We start from the raw sequence: 23,968 nt of genomic DNA on the forward strand, positions 1-23,968 counted from the left end.
CTACAACGACGTGATGCCAACCACGTCTTTACGAATAGAGCCTCCTTGTCTCCTCCCGCGTTTGTGAACCATCTTGTAGGGCCACACCCCTCTGGGCTCACCCCAGGAATCACCACCATGATGACGCTGGTGATAAACAGTACCTGATATCGCGTGGGCGCTTTAGAGTAGGGTAACTAAATAGGGAGCAGAGTAGCGACACCGAACCAAACCGGGGAGCGAAACCGCCATTTTGGGTCCGGCGCGGCTGGGTCGCGTAGCAATGGGACGCCAATCTCTCCCTTTTCCGCCGGAGAAGTAAATAGCCTTTCCAAATGCCAGCAAATCTCGATTGCACGCATAAGTATTTGCTTACCCCGCAAAGGAAGACATATTTATCGTCGCGTGCCTGCATGAGATATTTGCAGAACTCATTCTCGTCGACTGTCTGGCCAGGCAATTTGTCACTGATAGATTCCATGGAGCTATAAGGCGACTCAAAGCATATCGTCTCTCCGCTTTCGTCAGTGTCCAGTGATTTATTTTCCTTCAACTTGAAACTCGTGAGCAAGCGACGCCTGAAATTCAAAGAACGCCATAACACTTTAACATCCGGCTTGTGTAAAACCTTATGGAAGTTCTTCGCTGAAACCAGTGGCGCCGGCAGTCCCTCACGGTGGAGGGGGGGGGGGCCCTAATCTAACCCAACTTAACCTAACCTAGAGTAGCCAATGATGTTCTAACGATTTGTGATGCAATGTGATGTCTCCGATGTCCGACCGAATCTTTTTCCCCGGTTCCGATGTAGAGCAAGTGCTTGAAACGTTAGTCGAGATTTATTTTCCTTCAACTAGAAATTTGTGAGCAAGCGACTCCTGAAATTCAAAGATAACCATAAGACTTCGATTTCCAATTTGTTTTAAGGAATTTTGTGGAAAGGCTTATGGAAGTTCTTTGTCGAAACGTCCCTTCATCTGGGTTTCATTCTTGACATGCGGTGCAAGGAGACTAATGCGTTCGACTGTTTAAGTAGCAATCTTCCGGTACAACAGCACAGGGGAATTCACAGAACTGTACGAATAATTATCGTTCGGCTCCAGTCTGAGCATATCGTCTTCTGTAGCACGCTAGTGTGATGCAAAACGTAGAATTCGCTCATCGACCACTTGATTATTAGTCGGACGCTCTTTGTTTTTATTGATAGCTATATGTTTCCATTCAACCAGAAGGTCAATTCCGACACTCAAGAGTGTGCAGCTTATTATGCACCTCCTAACCCACAAAGGTGTACTTACCTTAACGTCTCCATCATCCCCTTCATGCTGCAGTCAGAAAACTTGTACATATTTATAGTCAACACCGTATAATTTCCCATGATGTATCCCTTATTCCATTCACACCCTTCCGTGACGTTGTCAAAGGGGGCACCTAGCCTGAGAAACAATTTGATAATGAACATTATGCGAACAATTCTATAAAAACGCTCATCGAAGCATATGACAGTGTGCAGAAAGATGTCTCACAATCAAACTGCTTATGCTTCCAAAGATTTTCTGGATCATTCACCCATGCATAAATACTTGGGAATTGAAGGGGAAGCTTCATTAAAATATGTAGGCTGGCTATTAAAACAAATCTAGATCTAAGACACATTTACGCCTAGAGATCAAACACATTAATCTCGTATACGCCAATGCTGGCATGCAGTTTAGATGCATACAGAAATTTTCTAATTCCGAGGAAGTGCAGCACACTCCAAGAAAAAGCACATTTTTGGGAATTTTAGCAGAGACGACAGCACTCTACAGAACGATAAAGGAAGCTGTAAAATCAATGATCTACAACTCGATGTCAGTCACTTAAAAGGAGTCATGATTTCCAGAGCATTACCTTAAAGACCCTTTGAACTGCTAAAATACCGTACACGATCACTTGGAAGATTCCGTCTGCATGATCTTCAATTCCAGCGATGCGTGAATGCTCCACATTACGTCACCTACGCTGTAAATCCGTGCCATCCGTGGTATTGGACGACAGTGACGATATTACACGAAACGTACCATGCAGACACTAGGAAGTTTCAGCAGACCGCAACCCCTCTTTGAAAACGATACAATGAAGGACAAAACAATACTGAGTTTTAGTATAACGTACGTTGTCGCTTCTGCCCACAAGGGATAGCGTGGGATAGCGTGGCGGTTCTGCGCAATGCACGAAGCACTGCTTGTGGCTAGCACGTGCACAGAAACACCAACGCTATACGGAAAGGCGATAGTGTACGACTCTCTATCATAACGTTTTAATACAGGGGAAGGGCTCGACAAAAACGACCACGATAAAGAAAGTTATCAAATCCAAGCATACCAATGTGATATATCACCAAAGAAACAGAGCGATTGGCTTATAGTGTTTTAGAAATGCCGATGCACAAAAACTCTTCTATACAGGAAGGTGGACGGAAAAAAGGAGGCTGTCAAACCAACGATCCATCACGGGGTTCTAGTATATCATATGCTATTGCCTTTGCATACGAAAGGCATAGCGTTGATGGTTCTTTTGCACGCCCATAACAGAAAGAGAGCTCCGCCCAGTGCGCAGAACCACAAACGCTATCCGCTGCAAGGACCCAATCTAGACAACCGTGTTAATTTGGGCACGTTGGTATAACGCATCCATGTAGGTATGCAGCTCACAACACTGTGGGATAAAGAGAGAAGCACAGGACACAAACAACGTGTTATGGAATACAAGTTCATCTGCGTTGTTCGCACACAGGAGTGGCCTAACATTAAGGAGCTGCCACAGGGCGTGCCTTTATCCTGACAGTGATGAATGCACCGATCCACCTCTTCTGTCTGTTTCTTATCTTTCATCCCCCTGACGTGTGAACCAGGCAGATGAACATGTTACTGACAACTGGACAGCTGACCGAAAGAGCGCATTGTTAGGCTGCTTCACGCAAGGAATATGTAAACCAAAACCAATTCATTACTCTAAAGATCACTTGTGTCAACGCAGATTTTTTCATTGAATATCTTTTGGTGGAGGTCCCGATCGGTAAAACAGAGGTTCGGAAAGCATCTGAAGTAAAATTCAAAACTTAGGGAATTCATTTAATAAATGCGCGTATGCAAGTGAGCCGTTCTCTGCTCAGTTCATGACTGGTGTCGCATGGATGATGTCTAAAAATAAAGGTTGTCAATAGCGCCACCTGTTTACGAATTATTCAGCCATGGGACCTTTGTGAAACACCCAGTATGTGTGTCTGGTTTTTGACTTCTCCAAAGGGGACCTGTGACACCCTTCTCCTTAGAGTGCAATGCTGTTGACTAGAATTGACTGCGAAATAAACATCTTTGATTGTTCGTACTTCAGATGAACACGAACAATAATCTAGTACAGGAAACTGAACATCCCAATATCCAAAAAGGTGCTGCGATTTCCAGTGGTAGCTGTTAGCCACTATTGCTGACGCTGTTCTTTTTTTGTTTCTGTGGAATGTATTCGATTTTGCTTCTTGATTGCCAAGATCAGATTTCATGCATGGTCTTTCTTCTCTTTTGCTTGTTGAATGTTAATATAAGAGCAAATATCATTAAGGGTAGGACAAAGGAAATAATCTTGCAATTCAATAAATGATAGGAGGGCTTCTATAAGTGGTTTGCCGCTGCCAAGCGCGTCCTCAGACAGGATGTGATATTGTCATGTAGCGGCTCCATTGTTTCAGGTGTCTGTAGCAGTTGCGTGACCATTTGAGGAAAAAAAGTGGAACCTGAGAAAATGTGAGGATTGGTTATCGTGGTCGTGGTATCGGTGGTATTGGTATCGTGGTATCGATGGTGTGCATCTTTATGGACTTTGTGGTGACCGGATTTATGACAAGGACTCTTTCAGTAAGAGGAGTGTGTGTGTGTGTGTTTAGAAATAGTTTGATGCTGAAGAGTTTGTTTTCTACTTTGTTCAAGTGTTCCTCTGTACTTGCTTACCTCTGTTTAGCAGTCGCATGATTTTTCCTTGTGTGACAGTGCTCGTTGAGCAATTACCTGACGTGCCCAGTCGTGCTCAGTTATGCAGATGCATGCATGCTTTCCTTTTGTTGATGCATCTAGTTCTGTATATTTCTTTTTTTGACAAGAAACATTCCTGTTGAAGCAGTGTCTTGACAATGACGATGGTGCTGCCACAGCCTTCATCTGAATGGGAGCAGCGCTGGTATGATTCTTAATAATTTCGCTATTCAATCAGTTCAGAAAGTAACCTCAGGTGTGATAGATATGTGACTTTATTCAGAAGGAAAAAGGCATCATTATTCTGTTCTCTGGCTGGCTCTCGGATGGAGCGGACGTGCCTCACTGAGCTAGTTGTTATTAGTTATTCATGGTGCTCCTTGTTAGGATAGTTTGTTCTCTCTTAATTTTGGTAAGACTACATCATTTAGAAAGTCTTTGAGTTTAAAATGCTTAAGTGCTACATTCAGCTTCCATGCATGGTGCTTTATGCTTTTCTCCAATAGTTTTTCTGTTTTTATGCAGTCATGATAGTGGGATAAAAGAAATAACCTTGGAATAGTGATTCAATAAATAATATGCCTCCTAGCTACATAGGTCACCTATAGGTCGCCTGCAAAGGGCACAAGGATTCGCTTTTGTCTTAGCCACTCTCAAGTATGGACGGGTTACTGGTGAATGATGTGTACTGATTCTGTCTGTAGCAGTTGCGTTAGCTGTTAGTAGAAAAGTTTAGCCTCAGTGCAATTCAGTTTGCCTGGTGAATGACGTGAATCACAGTTACTAGTGTATCACGTGTACTGATTCTGTCTGTAGCAGTTGCGTTAGCCGTTAGTAGAAAGGTTTAGCCTCAGTGCGATTCAGTTTGCCTCTCACGGGGTATGAACGTGTGGCTCGTCACTGGTGGGTGGTGTGCGACGATTCTGGACGATTTTGTGTGGAGCGGATTTCAGATGAGGTAGTGCTCCGTATGTGAAAATTTTTCAATGCTGGTGAGTGTCTTTTCCACTTTGTTCAAGTGTTTCTCTGTGGTTGTGTTCCTTTGTTGCCCAGCTGTCGTTTGATCTTTTCCTCGTGTGGTTGTACTCTCGAGCAATGTCCTGACGTGGCCAGACCTGCACTGTCTTTCATAAGACAGAACTGGTCTGGGCATGCTTTGTTTGTTGACACATCTAACTCAATATTTTTTCCTTTTTAGACAACACAAGGTTCTTGCTCATCATTCTTGTGTTGACACCACGTGATGGTCAGCAGCCATTCTGGACCCCTTTCTTCAAAATGACGTGTATGATATCAAACTGTTTATCTCCAAAGTGATATTAAACCGTTTACTATCACTCTGTGATTGTCTCACCACCGGCAACTTGACATCGCCTATTTTTCTGCCTTTGTATCTTTCTGTTTTTCTCCACTGTAACTCTATCTATTTTGTTATTTTTTATGACCGCTAGGTGCCAGTAACACACAGGGTGATCTGGACACGAGTGAGATGCTCCCCAATTACTGTAATGACTCTCAAGATGATCCTAATTACTGTAAAGGGTCCTACCCTAGTAGCACAAAACGTTTTGTAAACGTCCAGGAAAGGTCTAGCCACAACGATATTTTCATCTAGGAGAAGTCTTCAATCTGATCTACATAACGTCTTCTACCCCAGGATAAGTTGACGCTTTCCCGAATCTTGAAGATGTGTTTGTGGCCGTCTTGAAGACGTTCAAAAAATTTTTAGAACACAAAATTCATCCCTGTGGATATCCACCGGATTCGAGATCTGCCTCTTTTTTTTCATTTTTCAATCTCAGTCACCGTTACCACACGTTCCATTTTCTGTTTCTCCAAGCAGAACTGCAAGCAACACTGTCACGTGGCGTTTCAGCCAAAATCGAAGACGCGGTTCACCAAGGTGAATCGCGTTAGCAGAGGTGCTCCCACCGTAAGAACACCGTGTTCCTCCACGGCGTTACACGTGGGAGAACCAGAGCGTAGAGGTATTCTATTCCCTTGCAAAGGGAAAACAGATACTATACATTTCTCGCCTTAGAATCCCTCATAAACTCGATAGCCGTGCTCACCTTTGAGTCAAAATGGAGGGTGAGGCGTCTAAGTTTATTTCAATTACACACACAAACAACACTGAAGTGGGAAATTTATGGGATTATTAAGTCAACGCCTGTGTTTACTACTGCTTTTGGTTTGAGACAGTCAGTAGGTCCACCGAAAGTAAACTTATTCAGTGTACACAAATCGTCCTCGTCTAAGATACGTCTTGAACACAGTTGGCAAAGACGGATTATAGATGGAAAGTTGGTACATCTTGCAAACGTGAACAGAAGATATTTACAGGATGTCTTCCTTAAGGATACCTCTTCAACAGAGATGTCGAAGACTTATTATAAACGGAAACTCGGTACTTCTTGCAAACGTGAACGGAAAAAGTTTACGGGAGGTCTTCCTTTACTATATCTCTTCAACAGAGATGCTGAAGACATATTATAAACGTTAAATCGGCGCGTCTTATAAACGTACTATAAATTACGGCTTCTAGACGTCGCGTTGACGTCCTGGTCGTCTTCTATCCTAATTTGACCAAATAAAGACGTTTCTGCGTCGTTTTGTGCTACTAGGGTAATTGTTAATTAAATGCTTTTAATTGTGTCCAGGCCCCTTGGTTTGACCAGCTCCGGTGGCGCAGCGGTAACGTGTGCGCTTGGAGACTGGGAGGTCCGCGGTTCGAATCCGCGGGCCGGCTGTGCCATCTGGGGTTTTTCCTAGGTTTCCCTCAGATGTGTAATAGGCGTATGCCGGCACAGTTCCCCTGAAGTCGGCCCATGGACGCAGCTATCCTCCCCCCGAGCGGATTCCGCTCGGTCTTCCACTTCACCCTTTCCTCTCCTCCTCTCCACCACCTTTCCCTTCCCGAGAAACATGCCGCCTAATCAGACAGGCAGACCTCTCGGGTTCCTCCCAACGACACTCCTCCTCCTCGCCCCTTGGTTTGATGTTGGCAGTGAGTGGTCAGTGCTTACTACTCCTGTTCAGTGGGAATGTTAAAAATGAGAAAGATTGTAAAAGATTTAGCAGATACGATAACAGTTCCGAAAACAGGGTATGCCAAGCACCCGATTCCCCTGCAGTGGTTGACATCACGCTGCTGGTCTCGGGTTTGAAAGCTTTTTGCTTTTTTGTTTTATTTCCGTGGAACAACTTCCATCTGTTAAAATCACATAATGTGTGCTTGTTTTGGATGTCTCAGCTACACAAGCAGATACCGCTCTCTAGCTCCGCTTGCCCTTCCCACACGTGCGTGCGCATCTGTTACTCTGTTATCCTCGTCTCCAGAGCGGAGAGGCGGGGAGTCCTTTTGACACAAGGACACGGCGATCCAAGCAGCGTGTAAGTACGTACGGATGCCATAATGTACTTGTGCTATGGCGCCTGCTACTTTCGCATGTCGCAATGCTCATTGGGATTGCCTTCCATCGCCTAGCTGAAGCGCCTAGGTGCGTGTCGCGGCGGCTCTGGGACGCACTAAGCGGGTGTACCCAAGCCGTTTATAGAGAAAGTTTGACCATTGGGAGGAGCCCAACTTCAAGCACGTAATGCGACGTCACAGCCTCCCTCCTCATGTTGTATTGTTGCCCCGTCGTCAGCCGGCCGCAGTCACCATTTTGATGCAGAGCTTTCTTTACGATGGAAGCAGGGAAGGTGCGTGCGTACTTCGTCCTAAGGAACATTGTCCTTGAAGTCTTTCAGTTTGGCAGCAGAGCTTCCTAATCACAGGCGGCTGTGGGTCATAGGACGGTTATTCATTAAAGATGTTCTGCACAGTCCGAAAAATGCTGCTACTGTTTCATGCATCTCAAAAAGTCCCTGAAAGGGAACAACTCTGCAAAGTTTTGTCGCATTTAGTAGACGCAAGCATATTTTAAAATCATTCCCAAGTATGTAAAAACTCGCTGTCTCTCAGCTGTTGGCAAGCTGTCCTGCACGAACGGAAGCTGCCGCCTTCGCGTCATCGCAGTCGGCCGCAACCGGCTATTTGGCTCCGCTGCGACTTCGACTAGCGACATTCTCCTGCGAAATGGCATTCCAGTCCGGCTCACCTTGACCACCACCGGCTACCCCGTGATCTGAAGAACGCACGCCTGACGGCTCGCGTGGAGGTGTGACGTCGTATTATACACGAAAATGTCGCTTCTTTTCAAACGGCAAAACCGAAACCGAACGGTTACACACAGTTAATTACCAGTGTTCTGCAACAACGACAGAAACCAATATAGAGGAATATGAGATTTGAGCTCACGCAAGCATTATGCACCCAACATTAGAAAAGTTTCGGTCTCTCTGTGCAGAACTCCTTTAAGATTACATTCAGCGCGACCACAAAGCTGTCGACCAGCTCGTGCACAGCATCAAAATGGCGCCCGCCAGATGGCTAATAAGCGGATTCCGCTTAGATTCAGATTTTTTGGGCGGACGACTCTGACCTCAAAACAGACTCAATCCACGAGGCTGCAAAAGAGCAGGTAATGGTCAAACTTTCCTTATAAATGGATCTCGTGCATCCTAGTGCGCCACGTTAAGACCTGTGCGGTTTATTGAAGATGGGGTGCGCAGCCGAGCGCAACATTGAGCACCAGTGCATTATATCGAATATTCTATACGCATTAGAAGCACGCTGCTCCACAAGTTTTACTTTCTCGTATAGTTTTTGCACAGGATTCCAGATTGTGAATCAAATTCGTTATCGCATCTGGGGCCTCTTCAGGGTCCGTTCCTGAACCAAGGCTTGACGTTTGCTGGCAGACGTGAGGAGGGGCCCGGGCAGGATTCATTCACGGGTCCTTAATTTCTCTCGCCCTCCTTCGTGTTATTTCGAGCGACTGTTATTTGTAGGGATCGAGGTATACAATGAAACCCTACTGCTTCAGTAAGTGCAGAAGCATCATGGAGACAGAAGAAAAAGCTGCACTATAATGGAAACATCATCATTTTCGGTTACCTTAAGCCATACACACATCATCACACCTCATGAGAGGACATGAAATGAAGCTGTTCTAAAAAAGACCCACCCAATGATACTGTCCATTTCTGTTTTTTCAGCCTGTCGTAGACATGGTCATTTTCGGAGATAGGGGACATATCGCAGGAGGCGAGGTACAAGAAATTTGGCGCGTTACAAAAATGCCTGCACATGTACATTCCAAAGGCCATTGGAATAACTCGGCTGACACGGAAGTCGGCTAATGTGTTGTTCTGAGCTGATCCATAGTGCAGCATGCTGATTACTTAGATTCGCAATAAAATAGACGGTCGACCGTTTGACCACGAGGTGGAAGTGAACTCACAAGTGGGCCATCATCCGTACAGCTATCTCTATTCCAAGATAGTACTTCGCATCGTCCCAGCCCATACCGACGTTGTAGTCTGTACAAATTCCACCAGGAAAGGCCATTCCTGGAACTGTGACAGGTAGACTTATGAGCATCCTTCTTCCGCTATTAGCGGCCTTTAAGCTGCCCGTTCCCCTTTGCATCTTCCCACCATGACCAATGGAATGAACAACGAAAGCATATGTAATACTGAGTTGCATTTTGATGATCTCTAAATGGAACTCAAAACAAGCCTGTTGAAGCTTTCTCTTTATTTCTTTATTACTTTTTTAGCTTTCTTAGAGTTGAAGCTTTTCTTTGTTAAGCAACTGTGACAACCCAAGCAGCACGCCAAAATTGGACTTATATTGGCTGCCAATTGCCAATATCCAGTGTTGGCCAATCCAATATTGGTCCAATATGGGGAGTGCAACCAGGCTCCATATTGGACCCATATGGGCTGCCCATACTGGCAAGCACATTTTGCGCAAATATTAGCAATATTCATGTGATAACACCAACAAGGAGCCCGTGTAATAATAAAGCATTATTCTGTTTAATATTCACCACTGAAGTTACTTCTCTCTTTTTTTATTTTTCATTTTGCAGATCTCATCGATCCACGTCGCATACAATTAAAAAAAAATGCTGCATCGTCCAAAAACGAAGAACGGGTGCTACACCCACCTTGCTGAAGGACACAAGCTGTCCCACGGAACCTCCAATGCCAAACATCCCTCAGAAGCCTTCATTGGGATCACAATTGTCTATGAACCAAAAATTTACAACCCGCTCCTAGAGCACAAAAGAACGGGACACTTTCGTGACGGTGACGGACGTACGGCAGAGCAACTCACACTGCTTGCAGCAACTTGAAAGCGCCTAACTTTACAGAATAGCCATCCCTTCCTATCAAACGTTTTTTTTTTACTTGACCCGCCGCAATTCCGTTATCATTACAGCAACCAGCGACATTTTATCTCGTATGAAACGTCCGATCAGACTCTCACGCATGCGGATTGGTTGTAGAACGCGTGATTTCGCTCAAACGACCACGCCCGCTCTCAGTCGGCTCAACCGGTTGACATTGGCGTCGCGAAGCAAAATGGCGGATACCTCCAGAACGTGGAAAGTTTAGTTGTAGAGTTAAACAACTTTATTGCGGGATGATGGGTGGGGAATTTCATCGCCTGGGGTGATACTCTATCCCATTGCTGGTGGTGACGTGGGGAATGAAATAATGAACCCCCTCACAATAAGGATCGAAGTCCTGTGCTATCCAGCTAGTTGTTGAGTTCCAGTGAACGTTACAATGGGATTGCCACGTATGTTAACTGTTTCAAACAATGTGTATCATGTGCGGGAAGTTCTTGGATGTAACCACGTACTGAATTGGGTGTGCACGATCACATTGGTAAACATATGCTAAACGTGCAGCTACGAAGCTTCGGCTCTTTTCACTTTGTATGTGTAACCATGGAACATTGTGGTCTCGTCGAGACAAACTGTTAGCGCCCACCCAAGATCGTGTCACTTCCCTGCGCCAGGCTGACGAGCTCCAAGTAGAGTGAAACAGCTGTCCTTCACTGGGAGTGCACGATCAAATTGTAAACATATGCTCAACGTGTATACTTCACTGGCTTTGCACTGGGCTTTCAGTGGTGAGTTAGCTCACCCTGACGGGAGGAATGGCGTGTTACGTGACCTTCTGACGCCATCCACTCAAACGTTGCCTGCCTGCGTACTGTTGATGAGGGCCAGGAAGGCTGAAACAGCTGTCCAGTACTGGCATGGCGACGTTTGACTTACAAACATATGCTATACGTGCAGCCAAAGAGCTCTGGCTATTTTTTCCCCTAGTATTCTTCACTGGCTTTGCACTGGGCTTTCACTGGTGAGGTAGCTCACCCTGACGGGAGGAATCACGTGTTACGCGACCTTCTGACGCCATCCGCTCAAACGTTGCCTGCCTGCGTACTACTGATGAGTCCCAAGAAGGACGGAACAGCTGTCCAGTACTGGCATGGCGACGTTTGACTTACAAACATATGCAATACGTGCAGCCAAAGATCTCCGGTTATTTTTTCCCCTGGTATATATACAGGGTGTCCCAGCTAACTGCGAACATATTTTTAAAATATATATAACACTTTCTCCAAGATGAAATCAATGGCAATATAGCATATGCTGAAGGGCACTCCTTTGGAGGGCATTAGCAAAGTCCTAAGGCAATGTCTTAATTAACTTTCATTAATTAACTTTTTAATTATAAAAGCTACGAAGCTGTCCCAATGAGACCATCTGTTCCTTTCGGTCACCTAATATCGTAGCCGTTTTCAGAACAAACATCCGTTCGATAGATCGCCCGCAAAAAAATCGTGAAGGAAAACAATTTTTTCTTTATTTTGTTCATGTTCATGTGATGTTCAACATGTCCCGAACTGGCTCGAAAGACGGACCTTTCTGTAGGAGCGTTGGACACTGTCATTCATGAACACCTCCAGTTTCGGAAAGTTAGTGCCCGTTGGGTCCCGAAGCAGCTCTCCGTGTTTGACAGGCAGAGAAGACTAGAATTCTTCCAAGAGCTAAGGTACTGTTTCGACACTGAAGGATAGCCGTTCCTTGATCGGATCATCACGTGTGATGAAAAGTGGGACACTATTTCACTCCTGAGTCTAAACGCGCATCAAAACAGTGGAAGCATCTGGGCTCACCAGCTCCCAAGAGGTTCCGAAGCACCCCATCTGCTCGTAGGGTCATCGCCACGGTTTTCTGAGACAAGGCTGGAGTTGTTCACGCTGATCTTCTGCCCAGTGGTACCACCATCAATAGTGCATATCACTGCCAGGTGTGCATAAAGCGCTGAAGCAAAAGCGGTCTTGCCTCATCAGCAAAGGGGTCCTCCTCCTACAGGACGATACCCGCATTCCACGCATCTTACGACACGCACCTTACAGGAACTTGGCTGGGAGCTGCTGCCACATCCCTCTTACAGTCCAGAGCTCGACCCCAGCGATTTCCATCTCTTCGGGCCACTGAAGGGGTTCCTTGGGGGCCGCCACTTCAGCTGCGACGACGAGGTCAAGAATGCGGTCCGATCATGGCTGCTACGCGCCGGGAAGGATTTCTACGCTGCTGGCATCCAAGCCCTCGTGAAACGCTGGGACAAGTGCATTAGTGCAGCTGGAGATTACGTTGAAGAATAAAACGAATTTCTCGCCTGTAAGTTCATTTTACCTTTGCGAAAAATGAAAGGTCCCGGTTTGACATGAACACCCCTCGTATATATAGGCAGAAGCCGCAGACCGAGCGTGGCTCATTCGACTGTTTTCGTAGCATCCTACTCCGTCTCTTTCCTCCTCGCATTCTCTTCCCTTTTGATGCCTGGCTTTCCTCCTCCTCTTCTCTTTACTCTCACCGTACGCTCGCCCGCTGGTTCCCTCCTCATTTTTCGGCTTCCTCATGCCTTCCTCCTCCCCTTCCTCCTCATGCCTCCTCCTCATGCCTTTCCGTACTTTCATCCTTCGCATCGCTCCTCGTCCGCTCTGCCAGTTACAACGCGGATGCCGCTCAACCCAGGAAGAACGCCTCAGAGCTGCGCTCTAATAAGACTTGCACAATGGCATGTGCGTGTCGACGCGGTTGGGAGGCGCAGGTGCAGAGGGCAGGTGCAGGAGGCAGGGGGGGGGGGTGACCTATATCGCGGTGAACACCTTGTCGTATCTAGGACACGACCTACTAGAATATAACAACCATGTCGTAGGCACCTCTTCCCGGCGCCGCATTTTTGGAAGGTAGCGGTGGCGCTACACATCGTCCCAATTATTGCTTCATCAACTTCTACAATACTTTGTACTTCAGCTTACCTTAGTATTTCTGTACAAGCGGTGGATGTTTCATTCTGAAGTTGATTATCATCATCATTCTACGCGTTTTCATAGGAGCTATTGCTGTCGTCTGCTACGGGAGTCGTACATACGCTTCTGCGCGTTCAGAATTCAAATTTCCATCGTCCAACCCAGGCAAAAATCTGGACTGGTTCCAGAATGGTTCCATTTGAATCTGGACTGGTTCCATTCGAATGTGGATGGTCCCGGAATGGTTCCAGTTGAATCTTGATGGTCCCAGCTGGACTCGCAAGTGGGGTGGCTGGTTCCACATTGGTGAAATCAGTGGTACCACTCTGGCCTCAAATGGTTCCAGAACTTACAGTGGGAGCCTCACAGGTACCATTTTGTTCCCACACTGGTCAATTGAACCACTTGAGATTCCAAGCTGGGCAGCTTCCCCCTTTGAGATCCGTTAGGGGAAGAAGAGTCCACTCTTGCCATATACCCTTCTGTTTTTTTTTTGCTTTTTTTAGTCATTATTTTGATGTATTTTAGTATACGTATGATCTATATTTCTTGTTTTTTATCCGTTTACGTCTTCGATAAAATATATGCTGTAACTTCAATTCGTGCTCATATTCTCATCTAAAGGCAAATGTCATAAAATGTACCAGCAAAATGCCAAAATGCACAATCAAAAGATGACACACTCCGCCAAATAATTAGAAGAACTAAAAACAAAGAGGTAATTGCACGGGCTGACCCAAAGCAGATGCAATAATTATATGAGGGCGCTCCGGTGCGGCGGGAGGCAGAGCGGGAGGCTTTCAATTCAAATTCTAACGGCGGGCCTCGAGAGGGGAGAGGGAGCAGAGAGGGCGCAGACGTCAGTTTGAACTTTGACGCGTCGTTGCGAGGTCGTTTTTTCTCTTCGGTTGCCGTGGCAGAGATCGGGCATCTCCTGTGCACTATTTACGTGGTTTTAGTGCGTTTTCTAAGACATCGTGATGACAATGAGTCATGTGAAACATATTGGCGATATCTCGGAGAAGTTTCGACGCCAGGAAGACACGGCGTCCGCAGAAGAACCGGACGATGAAACGCCAAACGGACTGCACAAAATGCTTCTTCCGATGTTAAGAGGTATAAGTGCTTACCGTGGTGCTTCGATTACTACTGATTATATGTTTTATTTCAGGAGCTAGAGGAACCTGAGAGACATGGTTAAGACGAGTATAGAGATTAGGATCGTTTGGTGAAGAGGAAAATGGTACATGCCGCGACCTACATGGACGGAGCTGTCATCTTCTCTCAGAAAATACAGGTGTGAGGTGGTCAACAAAACGCCGTGTTCCCTGTTGTTCATGTTGTCCGTGAGTGCACCGCAAATTCAACACAAGCACATGCCTCGTCTGAACGCAGTGAGTGATTACCCGTGTGCGACTAAGCACGTGAGAGATGTATCGATTATTTCTTTATCCTTAGTGTATGCTCATAGCAGAATAAACAATAGTTACTTGAACTGTATGTGCTTTTCTACGCATTACTTTCGGTCATGCATTCAGTGGTCCCATCTGCTAAGTGGTCGGATCCGAGACCACTTAGCAGAGGGGACCACTGGATAAATTCCATTGGTTCCACTTCAAGTGGCACCACCGTGAAACTGGTTCCACTTTTAACTGGTCCCAGCCTGTGAATGGTTCCACATTCCAAGTGGTTCCTGTCCGATAATCCACTTCGAAGGGGTCCCACTCCAGATTTTTGCCTGGGAATCGTGGTGCAGATCTCGCGCGCGAAGAGTAGCACCCCTAGCGGATCGCGCGGACGGGCTCCTCATAGGGTTTGCTGATTATGACATGGTCGTTATAATCTAGTAGGTCGTGATCTAGGAATCTAATTGCCCGCTATACTCAACTAGATTATACTACGTGTGTAGAGACATTAAATGATATTTGGAGAATAAATCGTAAAAATCGGCGTACCAAAAATCTTCTCTTCCCAGTCCATGATTAAGTGTTCCCTGCAATATAGTGCACATAGATTGGAAGGATAGATCGAGTATCGGTATGCTTTGTTATTTCGAACGGATACAAGTAGGCGCGTTACTTACTTTGTGATCAGGTACACAATGTGCGGGTTTGGTGTACTCTCAGTGGCACTTTGGTTAAAAAATCCTCTGAGCCTTTCAAGTGTCCATTCACCATCCACTTGAATAAAGTTAGGATTGTTGACCTCGCTCACTACTATATTGCCTGATCCCAGCAAATATTGAGTTTCGTTTTCCTAGCAAGCACGAGAGAGAGGTTAAGCACTGCAGTTCAACACTGCCCACAAATCTTAAGACGTCCGTGATTGGCTTAGACGGGTGCATAACGCCTCCGAGTCACAACATAGTGCGCCCGCACATGCTTAAAACCGTTTCTTGTATACTAATCGTGTTGCGAAAACATCCCTCGGATACGGTGTACGTCGAGCACATTTGGATGCTTTTAAAGCAAACACACATAAAATATTCGCGCTAACAAAACGTGGCGATCGTCTTCGTCATTCGCTGCCTTCTTGTATGTCCTAGAGCCATCTGTTAGAGCCATCCTAGAGCCATCCCGGTGCCGGCTGTGCTGTCTGGGGTTTTTCCTGGGTTTTCCTCAGACGCTTTCAGACATATGTCGGCACAGTTCCCCTAGAAGTCGGCCCAGGACGCACATTCCCCCAGGGCGTGAGTCGTGACGTTGCCCACATACGTGAGGCCGACAACGGCAAGCCCTATCACCACCACCACCACCACCACCTGTTAAGACCCGACGCTCGGATTACGTTCTCTGCCTGCAATTCCTGTGTTGTCTCTGAGTATACACCTGAAGACGGACATGCTGCATGTTACCGATAAGAAACAGGTGATAATGTGTTTACGGAATCGTCAAGAGCATTCGTACCATGCGCGGACAATGTTTCGCCAAACATAAAAATAAAGACATACCAATCGGAAGACATCGGCATGAAATCATTGTGCAGATGTGGCGTACGCTCATTGTGCTATTCACTAGACTGCAAGCACATAGCGACCACTACTACAACTCTGTGCTGGAGAATAATGGTGAATGGTTCTCTGCAGGATCATCGTATAGTTAAAGTCGCCAGGAGATGCAAATGAAGGCAAACCCGAGTCAGGGAGCACAAGGACAAGGCATGCACGTCTTCGTGCTCGCTATCTCGGGTTTTTCTTCTTTTGCAATGTACCAGCCACTGATCTCTATGGTACCAGCTCGCCTGCGCCGATAGGGCTTTTGACGTCGAGAGTTGCTTTGGTGGCAAAATAGTTTGAGCATAGTATGACCACTTTGAAGACAAATATGGTATTCATTTCATGGTATAAACCAAAGGCACTTAAATCTACGACACTCATACTATAAATGAGCTTAGTGAACGCTAGTTCCAGTCAATTTCTTAAGACAACGTGATCTTGCGCAAGTTTTGACTTGAAGAAAAACAGGTGAACAGACCACGCTAGCGAAGATTTCGTCTCCTAGCAATGGCGCAAGATGTGTTCTCTCGGTACGTGTTCCTCCGACACGTTCCAGGACAACCTTTGGCTTTCGTTTGGAGACGGAACGCGAACCTGGAGGAACAATGTTCCCAAGAAAGAGGCAAATCGCGCGCCTGTTTACGACATATTTCTTAAAATTAGTTTTGAGTGACCTCCCAAGCAGCACAACGTACTGAAAGTCGAGTGCGATAGGTGTGGACGGTATGTCGATGCCCTTTAGTTGTCTGTTCAAGGCCTTCCACCTACCCATTCACCTCTATTGCACTCGACTTTCAGTACGTTGTGCTGCTTGCGCTCCGTGTCACATACAGGATCGGTATCCCGCGAGATTCCTAAGTGAGACGCGTAGATTATAATGGCATAAATTTGAAAATATTTGTAAGGCACTACATTTTTTCCGGAGAAGAATTTTAAGATGAAGTACCCATTTGCAAAGCTCAATATAATTTACAATCACCGTCCCTGCTGTGTACATCACATTGCAATTTATTGCCATCCCATATTGCTTACGCTAGCAGTAACGAATAGTTCATTGCGCTGAATGATGATAAATGTGCTGTACAGCGACCCCTTAGCCCCGAATTCCATTTGCCTTTCAGGCATCCGTTTCAACTTAACGCGAAAGGCGTAATCCACAACGTGTGTCATTCATCCGGATCCAATGAATGGTACCAGAAACATAAAATAATTTGTTTAGTCAAGAATCTTCCTTACCAATGCCACATGTAGACCCACAAGCCTAAACTTTATCCTGGGTATGAATGCGGTGAACCTCAAAGAGACCTGGAGTGATACAAAGACATTGACAACGTACCATGTTGTAACAGCATCACAGTACCCTAGCCATGTCGTTACACCTCTGATGCACCAGATGGCCAGGAAATACGCAGCTACATCAAACGATGGACACAGGCAAGAGGCCGTTGAAAGTTGAAAGCATACGCAAACAATCCACAATCAGCTATCAAGCGATACCAAAGGAAGGGAAATAGATAAGCTTCAGAACGGGAACTGTCGACGTTTTGAGCACGACCATGCTGACTACTTAAGGTCCTTGTATTAGGAAAAAGCACCCCTACCTGCAAGTGGTATACGTTTCAACCGTCACGTCATCTTCAACACGTCACACGTCAATTTTTCACGCTGTTATTTGCTTTGGTGCATTCCACATTAACCCGCGTTACCGCCATAACAAAGCTCCCAAGGACGAAGGTCTTCACCTTAGTCCCAGGGTCCAGCGGTTGAAATTTTCTGCCAATACAAGATTCGACGCACGGCGGCCCTATACCTACCATGGAAATGGCCAGAATTGTGCAAACGAGAAGAACGACCTCCAGATTGAATTATGCGGCCTTCCAATCAGATGATTCCCTGTCCGTCAAAGTATACTACAAGGCTCAAGGTACTACAAGACTCACCGATCTCATGAAGACTACGACGTAGGTTATGTGTGCTCTATCAGTCTTGAATTCCGCACGATGCCTGGTGGTGCAAACAACACCCACGTCGATTGGAACCGTCACCGGTAGCTGTGGACCGTGAGGACCCCACCGGTAGGAGCGCTCTAACAGGGGAATAAATTGAAGCGAGGACGAGTAATATTCCTCAATAATACCTAATACAAGTTAACCAACCCATAGGCATCAATGTGATCCACATAAATCGATTAATATTGTTGATCAAGCGCGGCGACAATTATTGTCCGGAATGGTCCTATTCCTACCTGACACCTCCACTCCTGCTGTCCACCCTGTTCCTATAACAAGGATAGAATAATGAACGTGCTAATGGCGGGTATCACATCGCTGTATTATGCAAAGAACAACTTCAGTGGACATACTCGTGAGATGCATGCATTCCGAGAGGGGTACCATTTTGACCTAAGGTTTCGCTGAAGATACAGGCCGTTTAGAGATCGATCAATATGTTCGTCTTTCTGAAGCGAACTTTTTTCCAAAGAGATCAAGTCGTTTAGTACTCAGCTCGTTGATATTTTTCCCTCTTGTCGTGGGAAATGCAATCTGCATCTTGGCATAGTGATTGTCTGACACCAGTGGCTAATCTAGGGACCGCTCTATTAGCTCCTGGTGGCAGGAAAACCCAATCAAATGGCTGAATATGGGTGGCAAGCGATTCAAATGCATGAATCAATATGGTACTCCTGTGGTACATAGAGGGTAGATAGGAAACCAGTACACATATTCCATAACAGACAGAACGGGACATAACGACATTGATTTCGTCAACTCGTATCTTACCGATTGGACTCTGTTCGCGCACTTTGTAAATTTTGTGCGCCATTCTACCAGCGTCAGAGCGTTCCATGGTGTAGAGAGGTTCAATGTAGAGGGATGGTGTCAGAAGGCCTCGCTAGAAAAGCACGACAGAGCGTGGTTTTTAGTCCAAACCGCGTTCTGCGCCAGGCTTCACACGCTTGGTTAGCCCACATGAACGTATTCGATATAGTATTTAATCCGTGCGAAAATTATACTCCTATAAAATAGGTTCTCGCCGTTCAGACGCGTGGCGTAGTCCTTACCACTTCTGACAAGGCCTCAGTACAACAGAAACAGTTCTCACTCCTTCCGTTCACCCGCACTGAAGCATTCACGAAATTACGCTGTCTTAGTCCGCACTGGATATTTGGTAACTCACCAATTGCACACCACGTTGCAGCTCGTGCAGCAGAACGGCGGAGAAGTGCTCAGGGTCATCGTGCAAGCCGAAAATAGCAGAGTTCACCTAGTTGACAATGAAAATGCAAGCTGACATAAACGTAAGATAATAAGTGTATATGTATATAACACTGTATAAGTGGGGCAGATAAACAGTGATACAGAACAAAAATGAGACACAGACAACAGATGTGGGAATATCAATTAAAATTATATTTATTAAGAGCTAAACTAATTAATTAAAAAAACGCCAAGGGAGGTTTACGATAATGTCTACGTTATGACGGATGCTCTACCTTTGTCAGGACGAAGGCGGAGCAGCTGTTGCGACGTAAACATTGTAAATCTCCTTTAAAGGGACTATGAAACGATTTTTTTCTTGGTTTCGTTCGAAAAAAGACATTTTTCTGAGTCTAGAACCGAAATTTTACTTTCGTCGCGCGAGCGGATTTCTCGGGAGCGAATTTAAGCGGAGCGGCGAAGGGAGGACAGCTGGCGCCGCGCCGTGACGAGCTGCCGAGCGGAGACACAACGGGTAACTTGACGCGACCACGGCCGGCTCAGCAACACGTCATCGTGACGTGTTGCCGAGCCGAGGAATCCCGCCAGGAGCATGCGCCGTAGGATCCCGAGTATGCGTTCATCGGGAGTGGAAATCTCCATGACAGCAGCTTTCGCGCGATCGGCAGATTTCGGCAGTGGCGGCAGCCACAGCGCGAGCTCGCGGCATTACTTGCCATTGTGCAACACCAGTGACGTAACGGGGAACCGAAGAGCGGTCCGTACAGTTACACCATCGGCAGGGAAATATGCGCGGGAGAGGAGGAACGCGGAAGAGACATTTCCAGCGCGCGCTCCTCGCAGAGTGGAGTGATTTCGTCCGGAAAATTTGTGGCATATTAGTTTCTCTGCGGGAAGAACAGTTTCCATCGAAAAAAAGTATGGGGGTTCGGGAAATTTCATAGTCCCTTTAAAGGGTCACGAAAGTGCAAAAACAATACCTTGCCATCAAATGAAAGTTCGTGTTTTAATTACTACAATTCCCAAAAAAAATTAGTTCACACAACGCAACCGTTTAGAAGAAAAACGCAATGAAAACAGAGCCGTCTTCGGCGGCCACGTATGGGATCCCCAGGAGGGAAATATTGGTGCCATCCAATCAGATAAGGGAGAGGTGCGCGCATGCCTATATCGCACGCGTGTGGATATGGAACGGGTCCGACCGTAGTGTCCCGTATATGCGCGGCATGATGCGCACTGCTGCATTTTTCAATACCGATTCACTGAATAGGCGATTTCAGATATTGCCCTTGTGCTCCGCACGGGGGCCCTCCGTCGCCCAAGTCACGCGCATCGCGCAATGCGTCGTGGGAAACAGTTTATATTCGTACTCGTCTGCCTGTTGCTCGAAGGTGCGGGAGGTGAAGGAGAGAGAAAACCGAAACCGTTTGCGCTCTTCTTCTTCTCTCTGACTCATGAAAACTAAATCCCAAGGTGCGGCGGGGCTTTCGCAACACGGCGCTCTCTGGTGGGCCATCCATGCAATTTCTGAAATCGTCTATTGTAGTCCACAACAGTTCTCGCGAATGCTCCACTGACAACATTTATCTTCAAAGGTGCACTATGTTTTTCACCTGGACTGCTGCATGGCGCGACACATGCGTGCACGCGCAGCATGGACTAAAAACGCCGATGCACGAGCTGAGACCACGTACATTGCTTAGCGTCGAAGCAAGAAAGAGTCAGGTATAATTTTGATTGTAGCTTCTAGCGGAACCAAAGTTTTGAATTATGATAATTATGATAACAAGTGCGAAATTAACATAGCGCGTAACGTAATTTGAAGTGAACTTGTTTTTGTATTTTAGTGCCGCTTTAAGAATCGTTCACATATGCGTTTCTTGAGGAGGCACCCCGCGCTCTGAGATCGCGAGGCAGCGGTGGCGCGGCGGTTCCAGACTCGTTTCGATAAGCGCTTCGTCCGGCATCATCGCGGCGCTGTTTGAGAAACGCTTTTTCATCCAGCCGATGGGTGCGCTCAGAGCGGTGGAAGTGGCTTCCCAAGCAGCACAATGTACTGAAAGTCGAATGCAATAGCGGTGGACGGGTAGGTGGAAGACCTTGAACAGACTCTTGAAACTAAGGAACATTGATAAGACATATACCGTCCACCCCTATTGCACTCGACTTTCAGTACATTGTGCTGCCTGGGTTTCCTTTTGGGCCGGCGGGCCTTCTGATACCGCGCTGGGATCGTTTGACTTGTGTGTGTGTTTGGTTCTACCGTGTGTCAGCAGTAGTTCTTTGCGGTCTGAGCTGTCAACTAAGCTTGGACTTTGCGCAAATAACGGAATCGACAAAAATAAGTACTTAGTAGGGAACGTGAAGAAAACGCATCTGAGAGTAACTATTAAAACGACTGATAGGGTAAGTCATCAGGAGTGTCAACGTTCCAGAAGATGCAAGCTATAGATCATGGAGTCACTGCAATCACTTTTGAAGGTTGGCGTCACGGCGTCACAACCTGGAACCTAGCGAGGCTGTCAATAGGTCAAGCTATGTAATCTTCCTGACTTTCGACAACTACCCCAGCCTAACCTAAGCCCACTTACCTGACCTCACTCAGCCTGACCTAGAGGGACCTAAGCATACCCGAAGGGGGAGTACATAGTCTACGCAAGCACAGGGACAGTGCACTATCCTCGGCGTAGAGATACATATCTATCACTATGCTGTCGTTTTGGACTACAGGATATATTTTGAAACAGTTTATTTTTAACGATATATTTTGCAACGGTATATTTTTCATGGCCAGCAATACCGCTGCTGGGCAGCCTCGCGGGTGCCACCACTCACGCAGCAATCGCTTTTATAGGGTGACGTAGCCGCTATGGTGTGCTTCCAAACCGGAGCACGTTTTCAACCAAGCGTGGTTCTCAAGGTATTACATAGATGATGTTACCTGAGCGGTGTAGGACATCAAGATCAGATGTGTCTCCATCGATTGTAAGCAGTTCTCCTCCGCGTGTACAATACAAGTCAGCCCATGCACGCAGTATTAGGTAAACTTGCGTACAGCGTCATGGTGCAATTCTCCATCTTTCCAGTAGGACGTGATCAGTTCGCTTCCTAGAAAGTCGCTTCTTCGCAGATTGAGTGTCAGGTCATCATTGATGCGGACCACTTTGATTCCATTGGAGTCCCTACCTTCTACCAGACTTGGGTAGACAATCTCGTTTGCCGTCGCTCCTATAAGGGTAGACATGGAGGAATATGTTGGTGCATGCCACAGATACCTCATATATTCGCTTCATATGTGTGACCTGAAAATATGCATACGGAGCACCAAGACGAACACTGCGCGTGACTTAGGCAATACAAAGATGCACGTCTGCATACGGTGGTACAAGCACCGCAGGAATGCGGAACACAAAATGCAAATTGTTATGGTCTCGTTGTCTCGCACAACCTTGTAATGTTTTAAGAACGTTAGCAGCTCAACAAAAACATAACTTTTCTCTTACCAGAACAGCTGACGAAGGGAGGTCCCTCTATTCCAACCCTTTGTAAGCTGCTACTGGAAATGTTCGCCATTCAAATGGCGTTCGAAAACGAGTTCCCCCCCCACCGGTTTGTCCGATTTTCAACTTCCCACATATGTGAGGAGTCCTGTATACCATCTTGGTGGCCACAGGAGACAAAAGGGACATATGTTGAGTGACACATGCGATAGGAATTCCATGTTCTCAAGCGCCACACAACACAACACAAATGCCTCCCTTTGCAGACGTTCTGTGCGGCTGCAATAAGAGTGCCAGTTGCTCTGCGCTTCCCCCACGTCTTCGTGTGCCTTGCGTTTTTGTAGCGTTTTTTTGTAGCGCTTTGTTCCAAGCGCTAGCTGTAGCGCTTGGTAACATAGAAAACCACCAACGGGCACATCTTCATGTTTTTCTCTTTCATGTTTTCCGGATGCGCCAGCGCGGGTAAACATTTCTCATTGCGTTCAACTTCTCTATCAGTGTGACTCGAGCCGCCGTTGAGTCTACGAGTCGAAGGAAGAAACAATTTGAAAATATCGATCTGGAGAAGCAACAAGGCCACGACCTCGGCGCGCTATTGTCCCCAGTGGCAGTTGGTAAGTTCAAAAATACTCCGTGTGGCCACAAGGCAGTGCGAAATGCCTTCGCAGAATGCACATTTTCCCGCCTTTTTTTGGGCTCTCTTGAAGCCACAGTTAGATGTCGAGATGGAAGATGAGAAGTCACCAGGAGACAGCACATTATGGTAGGTACAAACTGACATTAACGGATAGGACCCGAAAGCATCGGACGTGCGGGTTAGCGAGTACATGAATAGTGACTCACCGTAATCGAAGAGCATGAGTACGTTGACAATCGCAACGAATATGTGCATCTCGATGTTAAGCAGTTTCCAAATGACAAGACGCATTACTGAGACTTTATCGACAACTGAGTTCGCTGTGGCCCGGTAACATGTGCATCCAGGTCACCGTAATCCAGGTGCATGCGGCAGGACTGGAAAAGGCCAAATGATTGGTACG

At 46.4% G+C, this 23,968-nt stretch overlaps 1 protein-coding gene across 1 annotated transcript; it reads right to left on the bottom strand.

The window, feature by feature from the left end:
- Window positions 1-23,968, bottom strand: LOC135385127 (uncharacterized). The gene is made up of 13 exons (XM_064614303.1): window positions 23,772-23,968; window positions 22,484-22,656; window positions 19,388-19,474; window positions 18,991-19,102; window positions 18,456-18,488; window positions 18,151-18,296; window positions 17,447-17,515; window positions 15,299-15,471; window positions 15,171-15,208; window positions 9,335-9,449; window positions 1,275-1,412; window positions 208-557; window positions 1-143 (listed from the first exon to the last, which is right to left on the bottom strand). Exons 1-13 carry the CDS (start codon window positions 23,854-23,856, stop codon window positions 1-3), a joined length of 1,662 nt encoding a protein of 553 aa, XP_064470373.1. The 5' UTR covers window positions 23,857-23,968.

This window comes from Ornithodoros turicata, chromosome 2, assembly GCF_037126465.1.
Source record: "Ornithodoros turicata isolate Travis chromosome 2, ASM3712646v1, whole genome shotgun sequence".
NCBI classification, from domain to species: Eukaryota; Metazoa; Arthropoda; class Arachnida; order Ixodida; family Argasidae; genus Ornithodoros; species Ornithodoros turicata.